General features: G+C 42.6%; 1 protein-coding gene across 4 annotated transcripts in view; it reads left to right on the top strand.

The window, feature by feature from the left end:
- Nucleotides 1–22,409, top strand: part of LOC128301564 (tyrosine-protein kinase Src42A) — an 82,512-nt gene that overhangs the window by 12,408 nt on the left and 47,695 nt on the right. For all 4 annotated transcript variants that reach the window (XM_053038118.1, XM_053038115.1, XM_053038119.1 and 1 more), the window contains exon 3: nucleotides 2,068–2,162. In XM_053038118.1, the coding sequence (XP_052894078.1) occupies nucleotides 2,068–2,162 (95 nt within the window). The remainder of the gene's footprint in view (nucleotides 1–2,067; nucleotides 2,163–22,409) is intronic.

The raw sequence follows: 22,409 nt of genomic DNA, 5'->3' as shown, positions 1-22,409 counted from the left end.
CTGCTTCACTCCTTGCTTAATGCTTAGGAATATCCGTGTCACTCGTATTACTCATCACTAACTATGGATTTGAGAAGCATAAATAATATGAAAAGAGCTTTGTTACTCCACATGCATAAATGAAACAACAACAAAATCCTTCGTTATGTTTGTGTTGATAAAAAGTACACTGTACTGTAACAAAGCCAAGATAAAGGCAGGTAACTATCGAATGAGAACAGAATGGAACAAACAAATAAAAATAATAAAAAACGGAACAGCAACACGTTGTCACCCGGCAGAGCGGGACCGTCGTGTGGGTTTGGGTTAGTTCTCACGGGTGTGGAGAGAGTGTGCACAAAAGTGCAGTGTTGCATTGTTTTACACCACTTTGTTCGGGTGCCAGGCAAAGACACGGCCAACGAGTGTCGAAGGTATGACACGGTCGAGCCAAGCGTGCAACAATTGCAAACCGCATTCGCGTGAAGGGGGAAGGAAACCGACGAGCATTGTGGCCGTTTCGTTTGCTACGGTCGGTCCAGAGACGATTGATATGGCGCTGATAAAATATAGCACTGACCACTGACCGCAAGGTCGTTTGCGAAATCAACTTGCGTTTTATATGTTGTCCACCCGGTTTGTTCCCATTCTCCAGGAAGTTGCGCGAGTGTGGTTAAAGTTTCTTCTTGAATTGGAAGCGACTTGTCATAAATATAGTTGAAACAATACATTGATGTGTAATCTGATGTGTAAATCTATCGCTTTTTTGATACACGTGTGGAAGAAATTAGATGAGGACGCCTGTTGTAGAAACTTTTTGACTTTATTGAGACAATTTTATTTGTAAGTGGTAATAAAAATGTATATTTATTGCTGCCATGCAGTGAAGTAAAAGTTATACAATCTTTCAATTTTCATAAAAAATGCAATCCTGTCGAAAGCCTGTCGTTCATCCGGGTACCTAATAACCGAATGTTCGATTATCCGTGCTGATCAGAAATGACAGTTACAAAGGCGTTTTGACAGTAATTAAAAAAGGCGTCAATTTTTTTTATGTTTCAACATCGTCAACTTTCAACAAAAATTTACAAAAACATATACTTCAAAAAGCATAATCTTATTGCAGTAGTAATAATAAAAAGCAAATATGTTTCTTGTTTGGGTTTTTCGATTTTCCGGCCGAGTCCCGATGAGTACTACCATTGTAATTGGTCAGGCACTATCAACTAGTGGAGTTGGTAATTATTTCCTACATAGACAATATTTTTTCGTATGATTTGATCGAATTCGTTCTTTGTCTAAAAACTACAGCAAAATTCAATTTCATTAATAAAGAAACAGATACAAACTATCTTATACTATTTGAGTTTTTTCCATAAGTCTCTCGTTGTGCAGGAAGCAACAACGGCTGTGCATGTGGTGACGATTGCCTTTTTTTCGCTGGAAAACAAATAATGCACTCGCACGTCATCCAAGCTCGATGCGAGGGCGGCGATTGCAATCGTAACGTAACGTTCGAGTAACGAGTGCATAACACAAACACACGCACTTATAAGCTCCACTGGGGCAGCAATTACAAGTGGTTGTTTCCGGTTTTTGATTTTTTTTTTCTTTGCAATACCGTTGTGGTGCTTTTTTCCATCTGCCACATTGGAGGCCCCGCACCGGTCCTTGTTCCACCTAAAGTTGTATTTGCTTTGGTTGTGTTGGTTTGGTGTGTTGTGGTGCCAACGTACGAAAACACGCCACACGGAAAAACCTCGAACACGTGGTAGAACCGTCGTTCTAGCATAAGATTTCAAAAGTTCCACTAGAAAAAGAAGCAAAACAACATTTGCTGTGTTCTGTTCTTGTGTGAATGGAATTTTCCCATCCGCACAAGTTCGTTTCGTCATATGGGCCTCGTTTTCCGCTACTAAACGAACCACTTGTGCTCGATGTTCTAATTGCTCGTTGATCGTTTTTTTTATATTAATGAACCGATCGATAATCAACCGGTTTGAGTAGTTTGTTGATTTTATTGTGCGGCTAATGGTTTCTGGATTCTTCTTTACTAATCAACACTTTACTTTTTTTTTGCATTTCCAGGGAGATTGGTGGTTAGCTCGAAGTAAAAAGACACGACAGGAAGGCTACATTCCGTCAAACTACGTTGCCAAATTGAAATCAATCGAAGCGGAACCGTAAGTATTAGTTAACGTTTGCTTATTTAATCCTAAGCTAAGGAATTACATTGCAGCTTTGTGTGCATATGTCATAAAACATTTGCTAAACCGTTGCAAAAAGTATGTTTCTTCAAGATACATATCTATGTATGTTAATCATATTGCGTTAAATGGCAAATTACTACACCGAAACAACGATAGCTCGATTCATCGTTCGTTATTGTCATCGTGTTTAATTAATTTTATCTATTTTGCTACTCGTTAGTGTGGTTTTAAAAACCACTCGTAAATTCCATTCACCGGACGACGATTGCGAAATGCTTTTTTTTGTGTGTCTAATCTTCTCGCTCGTGCTGCTGCTGCTGCTGTTCAGCTGGAACGAAATACCCGTTTCGCAGTGGAAACTAGTGTATTTATCAATCACGGTCTAATAATTTTATTTTTCACCTTTTTATAATCGCGATCGTGTTTATTGCAATCGTCTTAACGGTTAGCGTTTTTTATGCCCTTCTCCCGTTTGATGATCTTAGATTTCGATGCATTAGGTTTATACGTAAGTTTTCAGCGTTTAATTGACTGCACCGGTTCATTACGGGCATGCATATCAGATATCATGAACGAACGATACGAACGATAAGGTGTATTTTCAGCTGAAAGAACGACATTTGTGGGAAACATTACTTCTTTATTTTGAAGGGAAATTCCCTTGTGATGTTCCTCGTTTGCTCGAGAAAATTGGTTTGTTTCACAATTTTTTTTGGCAAATCATATGGCAATCATAGTGAGCACACTAAATCGGCTTCAACTCAAAATATTTAACAGTAGAGTGACATCTTCTGCATATGGTGGGATCAAATAGGGGATCATGTATTACGAGCTTCTCTCAAACAGTGAAAAAATTTACGAAGGACAAAATTGAAGCCGTTTAATTTGTTTGACACAATCATTGAAGAAAAATGGCCAGAATATGAGACTAAACGAGTGTCAGTAATTTTCCATTACGAAAATGCTTAGCCACGCTTTGCTGCTCCAGTCAATTATTTATAAAATAGCGTAGCAAGAAATGTAAACTAAGTGTACCCAGTCTAGGAAACTTTCGCTCAAACTTTTATAGAGAAAGTCATGATTTGGTATTGATCCGATTATCACTTGTTTCGTTCGATGCAGAACGTTCTTGTCGGAAGATGATTATTTTTCGTCTAGGATGGTCTAGGAATTGGCTCTTAAGTTCACAAGATGAGAATTTATTTTGAATATTTATTATATTATTATTGGAATTATATTATTATTGGATTATTATATATTATTTTTGGAATATTTTTCCTGAAAGTTTGGAAAAATGTGGGTTTTTGGGGAAAAACGCTAGAAACTTGCTTGTGCACCCAATAAATCGTAAATCCTTACAGCACGAGTTGTGGTTCTGCGCCATGAAAATGAAGAAAATCGATTATTATATTCTTGCCTCTCAATCGTTAACTCTCTGAAGTACACGCGTTCGCTTACATCAGTACATTTTGTTGCATCAATTGCACACGGCAAGTATGAAAATCTCCTGTGGAAAGTGCATTCTTTTGGTTGCGTTTGGAAGTTTGAGGCCTATTGAAATCATCACCGCTGTTAAAGAGATCGGCGTTTAAGTCAAATAACAAATGCCAACATTCCTCCATATGGCCTGGCAAATACCAAACGAAGCGGCAGTAGCAGCATGTGCAACGACCCGCGTTGAAGGATGATGAAAAATGCGCGCATACAATCGGTTCATCTCGGTAATCGCGCAAAGTGGAGCATACTGTTTGATGTGCGGTGGGGGGGGGGGGGGGGGGAAGCCATTGGCATTAATGAGAAGCAACAGCCGCATGCCTTTACATCTTCTCGCACGCTGTGCCCAGGTCTCGCCAATTTGTCTGTTGAACCGACCGAAATAATAAGATGCAGCCAGTAACGCAATGCTCCACTATGCCGATCTCGCTCTCTTTCTCACTGTGCCAGCTCGTTTTGGACGTGTACGTTTGTCCAAAAGGCAAAACTCCAAACAAAAAACAATAAAAAAAAACCAACAACAGTGCGCTCTTTTGTCGACAACCGTACAGCACTGTCAAAGGGAGCGCTTGCAGGGCCGGGTTTGAAATCGGAAACAAAAATAAAACACCCCAAAATGCCAGCTGTTGATCCGTGTTGTTGGGTTTGGCGTCCGTGCCAAGAAGCATAAACAGCAGCACCAGCAAGCAAGCAGTAGCAGTAGCATCGTCAGCAGCCGCAGCAGCAGCAGCATAAAGATAAATATGCAACGGAGTGAAACTCGCGTTTGGGATGCTTCGGAAAGTTTTCGGCCAAAAGAAGTACCCCCCCCCCCCCTCCCTTCCGCCCCACCCCGGGGGGGATATGGTGAAGCGGCGGAAAATATTCGTGGCATATTTTCGAACGCTTATTTGGGGTGCTAGTTTCTTTGCATAAAATCTGGATCCGGGTTGGGTCAAACGTGTGTCGAGCGAATGGTTTCGTTCAGGTGGGCTTGGAATGTATTTGCAGACCGAAAGCAAAGAAAAGAAAACTGTGAAATATTTCCTTGGAAAATTAAGATGTGGAACGCCAACATAAAAAACATAAGCAAAATGGTGGCCATTAGGAAAAAATGAAATTCAACTTTATTTACTTTAGTGCCCCGGGGGTTAGTGAAGGGTTGCACTGAAAAGGTCATAGCCGGGCGGGATGGTGTAGGTCGCTTGGACTAAATTTCCCACGTGACATTCACGACAACGCATCGGATGTACCGGACCAGGTGTATCTGACGGATGAATAATTAAATTTTCGATTATATGCTAAGGTAAACGAAAGTATAAGGAGACTGATAAGGTTGTGGTTCGCACGCTGCATGAATTGCTGATCGGCGTCAGCCTGTCATTTGCAACGGAACGGGGTGGATGTTTGCTGTGTCTAGCATTGGCGTATAGCGCCACTTGAGCCGGGTTTTGTTGCTCTGTGAATAGGAACACGAACACCGTCGAGAGAATGTAGAAAATGTCCTTCGAATTAAACAATACTATGGCACGGCGTTATTATGGGTTTTGTTTTGCAGTAAGGCGAGGTGGAAAATGGCACTGATAATAGCACATTAAAATGTTCATTTAGGAAATAATGTTTAGAATTTGTCTACAAAATATGCGTTTTGTGTTTGATCGTTTATAATTATTTTTTTAGTTTTATGTTTAATGCAGCTTTTGAGAAGAACCATCAACTAGATTCATTTATTTCAACTATTTTCATTTAAGAATCATTCCACCCATGATTTGACTCTCAAAAGATGCAATAATCTTCAGATATTCATGAAGCCTCGTTTCATGAATCTTTAAGGAGTCATCCATCTTTAACGATTTATGAATGTTCAGAATGGAGATTTAAAATCATTAATTTAGTTCAAAAGTTCATTCCGATTCTTGAAGTTTACGTCCACGTTCGTTGCTCTACAGTACTGCTGTATATACCTGGAAATATATGGAGATGAAAATACTAAGCAAGCAAGCACATAATTTACTTCATTGGTGAATTGCGATGCAAAATTTTACCATCATTTTCATTTCCTTCATCATTTCTTCTTAATTGTCTGCCTTTATCCCGGCACCGACAAAAGACGCCGCGCTGTTGTGTGTGCGTTTTTTTTTGCACCTTCTTGTTGTCATTAAACGTGGCTAACGACCTGTTGGAAAAAGTGAAAATTAAAATTTTAAAGTAAAACTTTCCTTGCACACATTTCACCTTGCTCCGCTTTTCTCTGCACGGGTGGGCGAAAAGTGGAGCGAAGAGCGAAAAGCGAGAGCTTATCCGTCGTCATGCACCACCGGAAAGACCGTGGCACAAGTGCATTTTCAGCCTTACAGCATAATTTAAGCATTAAGAGCAGAAAGCTGCTCCGTACGGTGCCGGTTGCATGGAAAAATGTTGCTATCGGTGGTTTCGGCAATGGTTACATTCACTTTTTTTCACTCATCTTTTTCGTTGAGTTGGTTTTTCCTTTGCATATTCGTTTTTTTCTTCTTATGTGTATAGTTTAACCTCTTTTTCACTCTCGGCCGATTCGTTTCGATTGGAAAAAAGAGGATAGGGACAACGAATCCACTCCTTTCTGGTTTGCCCCATCGATGAGCTTGTTTGCATCTTTCGTGAGCGCAGGAACGATGTTTAACCTTGATCCAACATCGGACCTATGTGTAGCTTGTTTTTCATCATTGGAAATCGTTTTTCCCTGCACCAGCCGGTGAAAGAGCAAGAGAAATTAGTTCCATGTGTAGTAAATCGAATGTACGCTGGGAAGGGTGTGTAAGACCGCCCCCCCAGCGCCCGTGGTGATGGAACTTGTAATTGATAAATGATGATGATGATGACCACAAACCGGCATAAAATAAAAAAAAGCTTTTGCTTCTTCTTTGTACACACTACTACGCTACGATCGCGGCACAGTAAACTGTATCGTTTCAGCGATCGCGAGGTAAACCCTCCGAGTGGAAAACTATTTTTGAACATTCCTAAATCCCTCTACGACGTGCCCAACAATGGCAACAGAACCATTGGTGTAGTAAAAGAAAAACTCCCGTTAAAAAAGCGTAAACCATTTGTTTATGTTCTCTACCGATTGATCCATGGGAGCGTCCCGTTTTGTCGAAATAAGACGAATTATGCGCCGGAGTAGCGTTTGAGTTTGCGGGTGTTTGATTTTCACCTTCCCTTTCAACGCCGTGTGAATGAGAAACAGTTCATCTTGTTTTGTTTTATTGGAGCATACTGTTGAAATGATATGAAATGGATTGCCTCGCGTGAGATCAATAGTAAATTGGCTTTAATTCAAGATGGACTTAATGAAAACTGTGCTATTATTTGTGCTTTGCAGTACTAATAATTCGGGGAAAACAATTTTATTTTTTTCCTTAATTCTACAAACTTTCCAAGGTTTAAATTTTATTACCTTCAATACGTTTTCCAACAGATAATGGTTTAATTATGAACCTTAACTTAAGCACAGCTTACCTTTACAAACCTTGATATTGAATTGTCGATGGAGTCGATCTTACTTTAAATTAGTTTTTGCTGTATGGATTTTTACGTTTGTTGATCTTCTTATCTCAATCCTCCCTACCAGGAGACGATTCGGATGGGATTTTCTACCGGATCTCTCATGTGATTTCGTAGGGCCGCTGAAAAATTTACCGTAGAACAGCTTATTTAGTGTGATTTATTTTCACAAAAATGGCTGCGATCGCTTTACATAACATCAGATCATAAATATTGAGCAGATTCACAACAAATTCTTCAGATTGATTTCATTAGCAGTTTTTTTTTACTTCAAGCTCCGTTTACCAACCCCTTTAAAGCTCATTCCTGGTGCTGTAGTGATCATGCTATTGGTTTTACCAGTCCTTGATCTGCGAACTTGTTCATGTTGTGCTCTATTGGAGCTTATCGTCATCATATAAAATATGCAAAATAGAGGATAAAATCTGAGATGCCTCGATGCCACGGTTTCATTCCTCGGTTACTTCCGCTTCGAATTAACCGCTACTTACTTCACTCAAATACACCGAACCGACGCGGCTAGTGGCGAATGCATATGAGTGTGTATGTGTGTATGTGATTGGTTGTGTTCATCACCATCTACTTTTCAAGACGTTTGGTTGAACTAATGGGAAATTTAACGTTTCATGAGCATTTTACGAAACCATTTCCTGCCGCTGTCCGCGCATGGAAAACTGTCATCCCCAGCTGCAGTTACTTTTGCTACCGGGGTGGGGGTGGCGCACGCCCGCTCGCAAACGATTGTCGAAATATTTGCCCGTTTGTCTGATTGCCAACCGAGGGCACTGTGGCGTGTACACGACGGACGCGTACGGTAGCGTTTGAGCCGTCCGAAGCACGTCCTTTGTGCTCATCCAGCCGATTAGCGTCGGAGTCGGAGCATTATTAAATATGTACCGTAGTGAATTCGATCGCGATCCACTCACTTCCCTGTTGTGGAACGATTTTTTATATAACAGAAGGTTTAATTTTGTAGCTTCCTCATTAACAGATACGCACTAAACTCTGACCTACTGAACACTAAACCAATCGGCTAATCGTTGTGCGTGTGGTTTACGTTTGCGGGGTTGTTAAAATAGTGAAATATTTGAATCGCGTACCACAAAACACGAAACTCCGCACTGGATAATGGAATGATTTGTGTCTTATTGTCTTTCGGCATGCAATTCTCGCTTTGTACCCATTACCATTGTTCGATTCATTATCTGACGGTTCATAAACTTGTGATAAAACGTAGTGGTACGATGTTGGTTTTGTCGCGGTAATTGTTGAGTGCAAGGAATCACCGTCCGATAAAGATTTAAATGCATTTACAAACAAGCTTGTCTGGCAAGACAGCCCGACCGTTCTTTATGAATAAGAAACACAAGCTGATTTTCTTAACAATTTTATTCATTTAAGTTGTTAAATTATATTATTATTGGAAAAAAAAACAATGTAAGAATAATAAAATATCGAATCAAATCAGCTGCAATAGATGTAATTTTTGTCCGTCTTTTTATAAGGTAGATTAAATAATTGGTACTTAAAGTGTCTTAAATTCCCATCCAGATTTAGACAGTTCTTAAATTTCAAGGATTTGCCATAAACCTTTCTGTCACAAATAAACTTATCGTGTAGATGCTTATCACACTTTCATTAATTTTATTTCATCATTTTCATTCACTTTATTGCTATTATTTTTATTTAATTTTTATAGTCTTGAAAGTGTGAATCCTAAAAGTTAATTTACGAGTCCATTAGCAAAAAAAGATCCTAAAACGAATGATTTACGCTAAATCTCTGCGATTGCTCACCATCTAAACGTACGGTAATGATCGATCAACACTGTGCTATGCTTCATCGAACCACGCGCCTAAAGGTAGGCAACCAGCGATATTGTTCGCCTGCCGTTCGATTCAACTTGCTCACAACATTGCGTTCCACGTTAAGCGCGACCTTCACACAAACAGATTCATCGACTTGCCTGGTTGGTGGGAGAACACCGTGGATTAACTGAATCATCATCGCGATTGTGGTTTGCTTCGATGCGTATGAAAGAATGTTCACATTAACGTGTTCGCGCACGGGAAACCCAGAACAACTTTTCTATGTCCAACTCCTAGATCAGTTCATGTGCAAACCGTGCACATTGAATTGTTTACATTAGATTCGTTTCTAAAATTCGTTCACGCGTGGTTATGTTATTTCCGTGGAATGGAAACACAACTTTCAATTTGCACTTCCAAAGCAAACGAAATGGTTGGTTCATGTTCTCGGAACTTTTATGTCGTTGGAAGTACCGGTCAGGTTCTTCTGGTGGCATCCCTTTTAAGCGATTCTTCCCCACCACCCCCTTCGTGGCAGTAAAAAATGGCCCACCCCGAAAAAGGGGTCTCCCACTTTACGACCATTTTCTCGGTCACGAACAAAAGCCGTTAATAGAAGGGTGCGGACAGGCTTCGTATTTCGCCCTCGCTTGAAGTTCACTGTCAAGAGCAAAACTTTTCTTCCACGCTAATGACCAGTGGGCAAACGAAACAGAGGCTGCGGTACTCATTCTCAGCCACTCGAGTGTTTTTATTTTTGGCACTTAAGGATTACGGCGTAAAGTCACTTGCGACAGGTGACAGTGCAGGGGAGGGCGATTACTTTCCGCCCGGGACAATTTTTCGTCCCTGAAGTCGGTCAGTTGCTCACAGAGCAATCAGTATGATTGGGTTCTCGCCAGCTGGTGGTGTGGTCCAACGATGGAGTCGTTATTGACCCGGTGCCATTGCGGGTTTTTGTTTTTAACTACTGTTCCGTGGGGTTTGTCCGTGGGGGTTTTCCAATTTTAACGAATTTATGTGCGAATCGCACGGAAGACACAATGTTCGGCGAGTTCTGGAGAAACCTTACCGAGCAGGTTGACATTTAAAAAACAATGTGTTAAATCAATTTCGACTCCATGCAGTTGAAGAATCCCGAACTATGTCTGCACATTGATATGTTGATTTGTTTTGGCTTTTTTGAAATCAATTAATGTGTTGTTGTTGAGTCAACCTTGTCGATTATCAATAATCTATTTAAGACCCATTTCGTATGCCAAGCTCGCACCATCGTTTCTATGTCCTTCTGCTGGTCGAAAAACAAATGGTACCATCCATGTTTAATTTCTACCACAAATTCTACATCAAACACCTTCCCGAACTGATGGCAACAATGGTAAAAACATTATGCGAAGCCTTAAATCAAATCCAAAGTTTGGGTGTATTTTTTTCCGGCGCGCACGTAAACCACCGGTTCACAGTTGCGTTCAGGTTCGGAAGGAGCTTTTTCGATACAAATAAAAACACATACGGCAAGATCCTGCGTGCCGTGCATTGGTACGATGCGGCTTAACTACTTTCAGGGCCAACCGGATGAGAAGGGGGCCGAACTGCCGAATTTCGCAGCCACCCTAAAACCCCGTTACCCATGCGGTCGCCTTTGTGACGTCCCCCAGACAGTACCGCCCGGTTCACTTCACCGGTATGATCGATTTTTTTCGATGTGTTTCTTCTTTGTACGTTGCGTATGAACCCATGTGCCCGTGCTGCTGTTGAACTTAGGCCACCGTTGGAGGTTGCTCTGCGTTGGAATGCGTGCGTTCTTAACGCGATCGGTGCGATCGGGTCTGCGCGGATCCGATCGCTGTTAATTCCGGTGTAACTGTGGAATATATTCTTGCCCGCGCGACTCACGTGGAATGTTTGACGGGTCACATTTGACCTTCCTTCTAACAAGTGTGCTGCTGAATATATGACCGTGCTTTAGCTTCCGAGACATACGTAATGAGACGTGCAACAACGCGAATGTCATGGCGACTGTTCCCCGCGTACGGCGCGAGACAAGATCGCGAGAAGTTTTGTTTGTTTGTTTTTTTCCCTTCGTCTTCTTCTTCCTCTTCTTCTTCTTCTTCCACATTCAATAAGGCAAACGCAACCAAACGGTGGCAACATTCCACGCCGCGATGGAACGTGGCGATCGATAATTGTTGTCGTACAGTTCAATAGCGACGCTGATGAAGACGTGATGTGCTTCTGTTTGCTGGCATTGATCATGTACGTCCATTTTTCCGGCTTCAAACGTAATTGTTACATTAAAATATAATATTTTAAACATTGAAAATTGAAAGTTGATTATGCAAAGTAAACAAAAATATAGTAAATACAGTAGTTAATTTTGAGCACTTTCTGTATCCTTTTTGTTTAAGAAAAGGATGGGAAAATTTACAACCCAGTCCTTTGACCTTGCCAATGTCCACTTTCATTCTCTGCGTTTCTTCTCCATGCAACATCATGGGCGCGCATTAACTACGACCATCTTATAGAGGCGGCCTATTTAACGGTACTACTGTCGGTGGATTTTTGCCAGCACATGCTGCTGTTATGCTGCCAGTCAGTGGATATGATCAATTCGCGTGACGTTGCGATATCATCGAGACTGCTGTTGATTGGTTCCGATCGTTCTTTCCATTTTGCAACATTACGGGCAACGGAACGACCTGGCGAAAAGGAAGTTAGACTAATGGATTTATTTTACATTCTAGAAAAGATATTATGGAGAGTTGAAGCGTTGGTGGAAGTTTCACTTAAAAGAGAGCTCTTATTCCGATTGAGATTTTCAGTTCTTGAATATTGAGAATTGGTGGTCTGAATTTCGATTTTGGACGAGTAATAAGTTATTTTTTACACACTAGAAACAATTTCTTGGGGAATTCAATTTGAACTTGATGATTGATTGAAATTTAACTTTAAAGACATCTTTTCTTTTAGTTCTTATTAAGATCTCCACATCATAGAGTTCTTCAGACTTGGTGTTCTGAAGTTCATACGTTAATACGTGCATGGTCCGTAAAAGGAATTCGCCCGCCAACGCTTCACAACCGACATTGAACATCATTCGGGTCCGACGTGTCAATAGCATTAGAATTGCCCGTTTATCGGCGGCATCAATATTATTTCGTTTACATTATCATAATTAAAATGTATTCACCGCCACATCGGTCGGTCGCATCGTAATTAATTCCACCTATAATTTGGCCTCGTGCAGCTCCAGCGACGCGAACACACCAACAATTGTGTAAATATTTTTCGCCCAACGAATATGCGACTAGGAAGCGAACGTTCATCATACGCGCTGGCGCTTGCGGCTCATCGGTTTATACTGCTGCAAATGCAAATATGCATCCTTCGGGGGTTTGTAGGCGAGCTGTTTTCGACATTGAAATTTGTGCAATTGTGATACGTTCGGTTGTGGACAAATATTATTTTATTGCAGCGCGCCCGGCCGGTTCGGTGGTGATATGGGAAATAACGACTTCTGAAGTGCATAAAAGCGCACCGTAAATATTGACATTCAATGTGCAATCAAACGTATTGGTTTGATTGTTTTGTGTGGTGTGCTGCGTTTCTGTGCTATGAAGAAGGCACATTTATCGTTGCGTTCTATCGTAAGAGCCACTTTTTCTTTCGTTTCCTATGCAAATTGCACTTCCCGAATGTGTTCTCATTATAGCAATGCTTCTCGAGTGGCTCTTTCCAAAGGTTGCCAATTGCAATTGCATTACAATATTCGCCTGTTGTTCCGAAAGCATGGTTGCTGTTTCTGCGTACGGGTACAGATTGAGAAGCGCTCGGGTAAAGAAAGGGAACGATCCGGGTGCCAACCCAACGATCAATAAATTACTGAAAACCTGGTGCCTATTTGCTACAGTGCGTTGGATCAGAGCGCAATTTCCACCGGCCAAAGGTTTGCGACCGATTTATCGTACCCGGAGATCGATCGGCTGGCAGATAACACGAGATCAGGTCGTCGGCCACCACCCTTGCCGTACTGCTGGTTGGCCACCATTTCGCTCCGTGTATTTATTAAGCTCGATTAAATTGCAATATCATCCTTCCGACAACGAGCCGCCCGAGTCTCCGTCACTGCGGACGAATAATTTGTCGCGAAAGCTGAGGAATTGTGGCGCGATTCACGCCCGCTGACAACCCGACCCGATGTGCACCGCTATGGTCAGTCGAGTGAAACATTTTAATTGAAATCGGTTCTCGTTTACACCGCGGGAGAGTTGCGCCCCCGGGTCCTGATTTCCTGTTTTGTTTACAGCTGCGTTACCGTATGTGCTGCTTTAGGGTTCTTGTTGTTCTATTTAGGTGGGTCTTGCATTAACGCAGCCGATTAAATGCTGCGATTAATTGCTTTCGCACCATTTGCGCACCATCGAGCCCGCTGTTGATGACTTTCGCAGTTTGCTCTTTCGATATTTGCGGTCGGAGCTGAGACCTGAGAGCCGTAAGTGCGACGGTATCCATCGCGAGCTTTTATCATCATTCTGGCAGATTTGTTGTGGGCTGAGGTCTCTGATCCATCATGTGACTTAAGAAACTCAAACATGTTGTATTTCTTTGTTTTTTCGAGGAAATAATCATTATAGTTCTTAAATAGAAAATTCAATTTTCCTTTCAATATATTTCACATTGAAACGTTCTAAATACTTTAGTGTAGTAAGGTTGTTTAAAAAACTATATTTCATCATTATTATCATTATAATTTCGAATAGACATACTCTACCCTCAATGTAGAACGGTGCATTAATTACAGGAAAAAGACTCATAAGAACATAGAGCACCAAGAAATTAATTAGAAACAGAGTCATTAGCGGTTGATGCCACCTCATTTGCATGCAAAGAAAGTGAACGTTCACATCCTTTTTCGTGCTGCCGAAGAGCGACTAATGGCAGAAAAAAACTATTTCCTTTTTTCTTCACTTCAACAACTGAGTGTTTTCCTTCATTTTCCAAGCATTCATCTCTTTCCAAGTTGATGTTTCAAGGTTCTTGCTCAGGTGTACGATTTGCCCCATTATAGCTCCTTGCGGAAATGGTATTTTTAGTGACATCGGTAGTACTCATACTTTCTTTCAGTTGCAGAGCAGAGGTGAATGCATGAGTATGAAGAGGTATGAAGCAATATCTTTTCGTCTTTAAGAGATTGGTCTAAGGATTTGTGCCATGTTGTAGATTCCTGTCATTCAAAACGATTTTCTTGAGGATTGAAATATGCGCAAAGTAAGAGATTATGTTCCATTTTGTTTCCTTCTTTCATCAGCACTAATGTTGACTGGAAGGATTACGTACCTCCAGAAGCATATTGGAAATCTTGCTACATTATTTCTGTAGCGTGTTGTGCTTTCGAAATAAAGTGTTCTTTTCAGAAAAATCCAAATATGCTACACAATCTCATGAAGGTTCTTTAGATACTTCGTAAAAAAAATCATTTCTTTTCTATCCAATCGAAGGGAAAACTCTTTACAACTAAACATTGGTTCAACATAAGCACACTTGGCTTTTAAAAGCAACATTTGTGAATATTTTAATAGAACACCACATGGATTCTACTCCAAAACACCCACTTAGCATTTGCATCGATTAACTTCTCGCATTCGTCGCCACCCCATATGGCACATACCGACTCATTAAGCTTCCCGGTAACGGCGATTGCGTAAAAAATCACTTCCCAACGACCTCGGTGGTGCATTGTGCTGATATTATGCAATTTGTCAGCTCGCAAGACAAATTATCACGCCTTTCAGCGGTGCGCGGCCATTGCATCTGTGTGGCCGGCAATTGATTTCTTTGCAACTGCTTCGGAGACGACTACTGGTGAAAAGTAATTATCTTTGAATACTGAACATTGAGTAAATGCCGGCGACGGTGTCTTTATTTGCGCTTGCTGACACTAGGAGCGGGCCCGCCGGTCGGTATGCTTCTAAATGTTCGCATGAGGAGGGATGAAAAGCAGGGCGCAGGTTCTTTCATCGAACAACAAGCTCTATCGATCAAATGCATCAGGTGATGATCGATCGATTAAATAATATCGGTAAAGTCTCGCGATGAGGTGGTGGTTGTTGCCCTTTTCTGTCCGCGTGCCACCCAACGCGCGGGCGGGCTAAGTGCTGCGATCAATCCCGCCATTGTCCCGCATGCTCGTATGCTAACCCCGAACGGTGAAAACTGTTGCCGGGTTTAATGAATGAAAAATATTTTGAAAGTGGAGGTTGGAATTTCCCAACAGACTGTGTTTCCATGCACCAGACAAAGTGTGTGGACGCGTTGTTTCTCGATGATTCTAGCGCAGTTACCCGTAAGTTTCAAAGCCGCAATTATTGCGGGCTCGACAAGCTCGGGCCATCCATCAGACAATCGGTTCGATTGGTTCGATGAAGAGATGTGTACAGCTGAAAATTGGGAAAAGTGTTTTCATGTGCGCAAAAAAAAAACCTGCAGGAAAGAAGTTCAGTGTGCTGTTGTATGGCGCGGTTTAGGCATATCGATGGAGCCAGAGTGTCAATATTATTCTTTCTTCAATTTCATCCATGTCGTTCCCCGGGAGGGGCTCACCGTTACAGACCTTCGCTGGTGTCCGGACGCTTTTCTACGAGATGTTAGCGACCTGATGTGGTTCGATGAGTAATAAATTGCGTGTTTTGTTTATTTTCCCTTTCGTATTTGGCTGACGTCTGAGTGTCTGTGAGCTGCAGTTGGAGGAAAATATGCATATCAAAATAAATGATGAAATATAAATCCAAGACCGTTTTTCGTCCAATTCTCACATCGATTGACTTCTATTTATCGTAAGTTTGTTGAGAATAAATAACAATGTGAGGACTACAAATTCTCATTATTGTTTCCATTGCAATGGTTTACTCAATACGGCGATAAAAACAGCGATTTGAAGTGAGTTATCTCATACATCAATTTAAACGCATTATTACGCCCAGATAAATGTCACCAGAGCGCGCGCGTATATTGCACAGCACGCACAGTGGGATAATGCGCAATCAATAGTAGTTGGAATTAATAATTTAAACACGGATCGAAGTAAACTGATTCATTGAATGTATTAAACGATCTAAACATTATTCCACATAAAACAAATCATATCACCATTAGGCGAAACTAATCGCAGTGGAATAATGCTCGACTCGGCATAATTTTCCATAGTGTTAATGCTAAATGAGAAAATAATGCGTTACCCCGACGCAATTATGGCTGGCCTGTCTGAATGTCAAACAGTTTAATGGAAGGAAAGCGGGCAAGAACAGGTTAGGTTACCCTTCTCGGGGCAATTTGCTCACCCCCCAACCATGACAATCGAGTTCACGCCCTCAAGTTCAATGAAAATGTGCAATCGAACGGAGGCGAAATGAACGAATTTTAGTTAGACATTTGTTCGCCATTCGCAGGCAGATGATTTTTATTTACCACAAGTGTCACTAGAAAACAGGTTGGAAAACCCAAGGCAAAAACCACATGTGGTGGATACGCGTGGCCCTAGAACTACTGTGTGTGTCTGTGTTTTGTTTTTTTATCCATTTGAATGTGGCCTTCCCGTGGCTGGTTATTTTTCCACGGACCGACCTCGATTGGTTTTGAATTTGGTCGAAATTTCCTGGAAATGGGGAATAAAATGCAAACGCTTCTTCTCGCCTTAACGAACAGTGAACCGTGTGCGATAAAACAGCTGACTGCGTGGCACACTTCGCGATTTAGGGCGCGGTCCAAGATGAAATGGTCGCTCATCGGTAGTAGTAGACAGGATGTTCGGTGGTGAAAATTGGCACATCGTTTATCATAAAGCATTCGGCATTGGGGTAGAATTGGGTCACCGAAATTAGGGGAACTAAAATCGCTCCCCAACTCGCTGCGTCGTTCCGTTAAATCCGTTTATGTTTTAACAGCTGTGGCTGCCTAAATTTCACATTTTATGTGAAGCCAGTAGCGATTGTTCGTTTATGGCCGTTAGAAAAGAAAAAAAACACACACACTGTTGTGAACATGAGCGCGTCACGCAAAACAAAAAATTCTTTGCCCCCAGGAGCTGGTGTGGTGTGTGCCCCGTGTGCGCCCGTGAGATCATCTCGCTTGATCGCGAAGGTGGGGCAGCACTGTTTGTTGCTATCACTAAGCTCGAAATATTCTTCTCGTACGTGCTGGTGGCGAGAATTTTTGCCTCTCGGTACTCGCATGGGGTGTAATATCCTGCGGTTAGTAGCGTTCATGCGTCCCTTGTGTCGTTTTGCAACGCATTTTTACCGTCCGCGCGCCCTGCCCTGATTGAATCCGTTCCGTTGCGCGCGGTGAATCATCGACGAGTAGTACAGAGCAGCTAGTGTGTGTGTTTCTGTTTGTGTTTCTTTTTTTTCCCCCCAAGACGCGTGCTGTTTTGTATGTTCGCATCTAGCCGCTCCACCTTATGCCGGTGTTAATCCCACCCTTTTGCGTGTATCATGTTTGGGGATACACCAATTCCGTTCCGTTGGGCGTTAGATTTTTACAGTTCGACGAGACCGCGGAACATTAAGCGAGGCCTCCGCGCAGACCGGGCACACCAGCAACAAAGAAGGAAGGAAACCGAGGGAGAACAATCGCTCGTTTTTTGAATGATTACATGCAAACTTTTTATGCACGTTGGTGTGCAACACCGAGAAAAGCGGGGACGGAAATGAAGGTGGTGCCACACTGCGCAGCAAGGCGGCATTATTCATTCCGATCGCCAAAATGACATTGAAAAAAAGGTAACGGAAGATCATCGAAGCTTACGGGTTTTAGTTTCATTTTCGTGGGCTCGCATCTAGCTTTCATTGAGGTTGTTCTGGCTGTGGCTGTGGCGCGTTTTTGACTGCGAATGTTTGCTAATTTGTTGGCGCGCTAACGTTTGGCTAGGGAGATGTAGCTTTGCGACAAGAGAAAAGTTAGATACGGGAAGTAGGGGTTTTTGGGTGTTGGTACGTTGGTTTGAGGATTTAATTTGTGATCATAAACAAAGCTGTTGATAATCGTTAATTTATTGCGAACACAAAGAAGACACGTTTTGTATGTGCTGGTTTATTTTGTAACGTTATTTTGTGAATAATAAAATATGCCTTTTGATTATTCTCTAAACAAGACCACTGATCGCAGATATTGAGAATAGTGAAGTACCTAATGAATCTTTTGTGAAGAGTCAAGGAAATCAAAAGATCAAAAGAGAAAATAGAAAGAAAGAAATGAGAAGATTCTCTCACTCAAACGTCAAGTTTCTCAAATCTAGTTCATGAATCATTGAAAATGTATATATTTAAACCTTCAACACATTTGATAATTCAACATTTCTAATTGAATTTTTCAAGAAATCTGAAAAGTCTCACGAATCTTTGGAATTGGCTTTAGAATCTTCAAAACTTCTTGCATCTTTTGAAGAGAGTTTCAGTTGAAAGATTCATACCAATACATGCATGTAATTGAGATTCATCCAATACTACCATCCAATCACTCTTACTACAGAAGATCTGTGTTCTCTGTGTCCATCAGACGCCTTTGTTCAATAAGGTGTTTTAATTTTCTTTTCGTCTATAGGATGATTCCGTTTTAAATCAATCCTGCCTTCCAACGTAAATATTGATTGCTTTTGGTGGCGTCAATAGCTGTGCACAACTCCTCATTCGATCAGATGCGCATTTGTTAGTATGACGTTGCAAATCAATTTCAATGACATCATTGCTTCAGTTACAGTCCGCCGCCAACCCCTTCCAAGAGATCGTGTTCCCTGATTGATTTTGTTTTTGTAGATCCTGGTCGTGAGGAGCAATATTAACACAAAAACCTCTTATCCACATGTACAAAACGGATGCAGGCTCGTGCCGGAATCGTGGAACTAAGTTGTGACTGTGACTAAGTTGTATCGTGCTGTAAACAAATCAGATGACTGATGGTCACATGGATCATTCGTCTCATTTTTGATATGGCAATTAAATTATGAACTTTCTTCAAATTTCTTATTCTATTTTGTTTGATTTCATGAACGTGATTGAAAAATAATAACACTCTTTTTCTTTTCTTTTTTCATTTCAGGTAAGTTGAATTGTTTTCGAAGTCATTTTTAACATTAATTGTACGGTAAGCACCTTTTCGTTAAAAATCATCCGAAAACCCACCTAAATGTGTGTGTATTTCACCAATACAATAATACATTCACTTTATTTGATGTCTGATTGTTATGGGAAGCGAATCGATCGTCATTTCAAAACATGTAAGGAAGGGCACGCTAAGGTTCCATGAAACATCTTCCCATGATGCGGTGGAAATAAACAAGTGCCAACAGTGCCAAGATGCAAACTGCAAAGCCTATCGAATCTGCTTGTAATGTGCAAAGGCTGTGAGAAAGATCTGTTTTTGCGCCCGTCCTTCAGTCAGTTGGAAGCTGCGCATCTTTGCTCCGGTCTCCGGTATGACGTATCGATCGTGTTTGGGTTGGGAAAAAGCTTCCCCAAGCTGCGAGCTTTCATGAGTGCAGCTCCAATTGATCTCTCGGCTTTTTTGTTTTTCAAGCTCAATTTTATCTCTATAAAGTCAAGTCTAGTGAGAGCCGTTAGCCTGCACCGTGCATCTCGCGATGATCCCTCGATCAGTGGCCTGCAGCATAGCGCAAACCGATCGATACGCCTTTCTCCATCGTGTGGTGCTGCGCGAGATTCGCGCAACTCTCGCGCTCAGTTTCGCTCAATTTTTTCACGATCCGCGCCCGGGCTACGCTCGCGACTCCCCCATGGCGAACGGGTCTATGGGGTGCATGCGTGAGCGCCCGACCCACTCAGTCAGTTACGGAGGCGCGCTCAGTGAAGACGTATGTCGTCTGCGTCGCGACAGTTCTACGGTTTTTCCAACGCTCTCAAGTTCTCTTCACCCCGCTCCGCGCGTTTTCTGTGCGCAGCATTTCGATGCGCTTTTGTTTGTTTTGTCTGCCGGAATTTACAATTTCCATCGCGGCACCGTTTCGCATGTACGCGCGATCCGTCAACCCGTTCGTGTAAAAAAAAAAAAGAAAACCCCCGCAACAGTCCAAAAGTGCCACAATCGTCTAAGTCACAGTGTTAGTGTGCGTTGTGTGTGTTTTTCTTTTTGTCGTTCATTCTTCTTTTTTGGGTCTCAGTTTCTTCCATAATAATACAACCGACAAAAAAAACCGACAAAATTACAGTTCGTTGTTGTTGCGTTCATGTGTGGCGGCCGTGCATCATACTGCTGCCCATTTGCAAACCGTACCAGCTCGCTTTCCCTCTCCTTGTTCTTGCCCCAAACCATACCCCCCCACCTCGGTTCGACATTTTCGACGGGCGCGAGTTTTGCACGGAGAGTACCCCCGCCGGGCCGGGGGCATGTTTTGTGAGTTGCGCGCGTGTACGTGTGCTTTTCTCAGCTTAAGATACATCCATTGCTGCCGTGTGTTTGTACTCGCACACCGCTTTTCCACTCCGCTTTCCACGGGGTGACAACACAGGGGCAGGAATCGCATAGTGTGTACGTGAAATCGTGTGCAGTTGGTGTACGGTACGGGTCCCTATGGTCACCTCGCCCCGTTCTTTATGATGGCTCTCGAACGATCGAGCCGAGGCACCGTCTCTGCACCGTCTTGAGCAAGAGCGAAGTTTAGCCGAGCAAGAATGAAAAACAAATTAATAGCTCCGAGCTTTGCTGGGCCGCTCGTCGTTAATAGACTGTTACCACCAAACAACGTATAACGCTTTAATCCATAGCTAGCATCGAAATTTGTGCATTCAATACCATTGGGTTCGTGTTCATAATTTAAAGGAAATCAAACAGACGACTGCGAGAGAGAAAATGAATCAAATATTGAACAAAAGACACAAAGCGACGAACCCCCTCGATGGTTCGAGCACGGCCAACAGAACCATCACGAACAGTGAAACAGTAATTGGTAATGCTTGATTGACTCTTCTCGAGCGCGCGGGGGGCCTATGTATGTGCCAGAGTGTCACGAGTGTGTGAGTGTGTACTTGTGCCTGGGGACTGTTTGATTATGTTTGAGGCAAACAAACAGCAATGAGCGCTGCACCTCTTTCGGTGCGATATTGGCGCAAAATGTTGCCGTGTGTACGTGTACGTTTAGTTCTGTTTTATGTTTCATGTTCATGTTTCAGTTTGCGATTTGAGTATAGTAAGAAGTGCTGCCAGAATGGAGTGTGTTTCGCGTGAACATATTTTTGCGTAAGATTAAAACCATCATTCAATCGCTCTCCAGCATTGAGGTGCGAAGACTCCGGCCAAGCTTTTGAATATTTATACATTCACCCACTTCCCACCACCGCATGGGGGAGGAGGAGGGCAAGAATCTGGTTGTAATGGATACCGGGTGCCGACACCACACCCCACATCCAGGAAACTCAGCTGCTTGTAGTACCCGTTTGGACCATCTTTGGAGGGAAAAAAAAACCGCCACGGCGTTCCATCTATTCCAGTACGCTTCTCGGCAGCCGTTTTCCAATAACCCGACGGGCCACTCTCATGTTCTGGTCCGGTGTTTCGATTCGATTCGGATCTCGTGACAGGCCGTGTGTGTTCGTACCACTGAAACCAAGAGAACCGCTAAGCAAACCAGGAAAGGGACAGTAGGAAAGGAAGAAAAGCACACAAGCATCTCACCGAGCGGTGCCGCCGCCTCGGTTGCAGAGTAAAATTTCTTCAACACCTCCAGCCCAACGGCGATGTCACGTCTTGAACAAGAAAAAAAAAACGGCATCACGATGGGGAGGGAAAAACTGACCGAATACACGCATGCGTTGGATGATGGACAAGGCACCCTTTTGGAATCAGTGACGGGCGGTAGCGAGGGCACCGGTTTCACCCATGGGCCCCCGTTCCATGGCATCTTCCATTTGTTTCCATTTGTACGGCTGCGCGAGGTATTTACGTATATGTGGCCGTGTCTCCTAAGCCGCGCGTCCATCTGTGCGGTTGATGGTGGTCACATATATGACGTGAAGCTCGCCATGATTAACGGTCCAGTATGAAGAACCCCAAAACCCCCCCGCTCGGCGCTCGGGAATCGGCTGTCTGCCGTCTCTGCCGGGTGCTGTTCGATGGGAGTTGAAGGAGTGAAAAATGAATTGATTGAGACAGAACGGTTACAAGGGGCAGGAAGCAAGATCCGTCCTTCGTCTCTTGTATGCTTGATGCTACACCAATCACATGTTCACAAGTGGTCGGAATCGTATGCTGTAGCTGAGGCATCTACAGATCTCGAGAAAGTATGCTAAGATTCGGGAAGAGTTTCATTTAGCCTTCCACGTAGCGTTTTTCATTGCGCCTTCATTGAGCCGTTGTCGAACCGAATGCAAACAAAAAATTGCCAATT

The sequence above is a fragment of the Anopheles moucheti genome, chromosome 3 (genome assembly GCF_943734755.1).
Source record: "Anopheles moucheti chromosome 3, idAnoMoucSN_F20_07, whole genome shotgun sequence".
Lineage (NCBI taxonomy): Eukaryota > Metazoa > Arthropoda > Insecta > Diptera > Culicidae > Anopheles > Anopheles moucheti.
The sequence above is the reverse complement of the archived record's forward strand: the minus strand, read 5'-3'. Positions and strand labels throughout refer to the sequence as shown.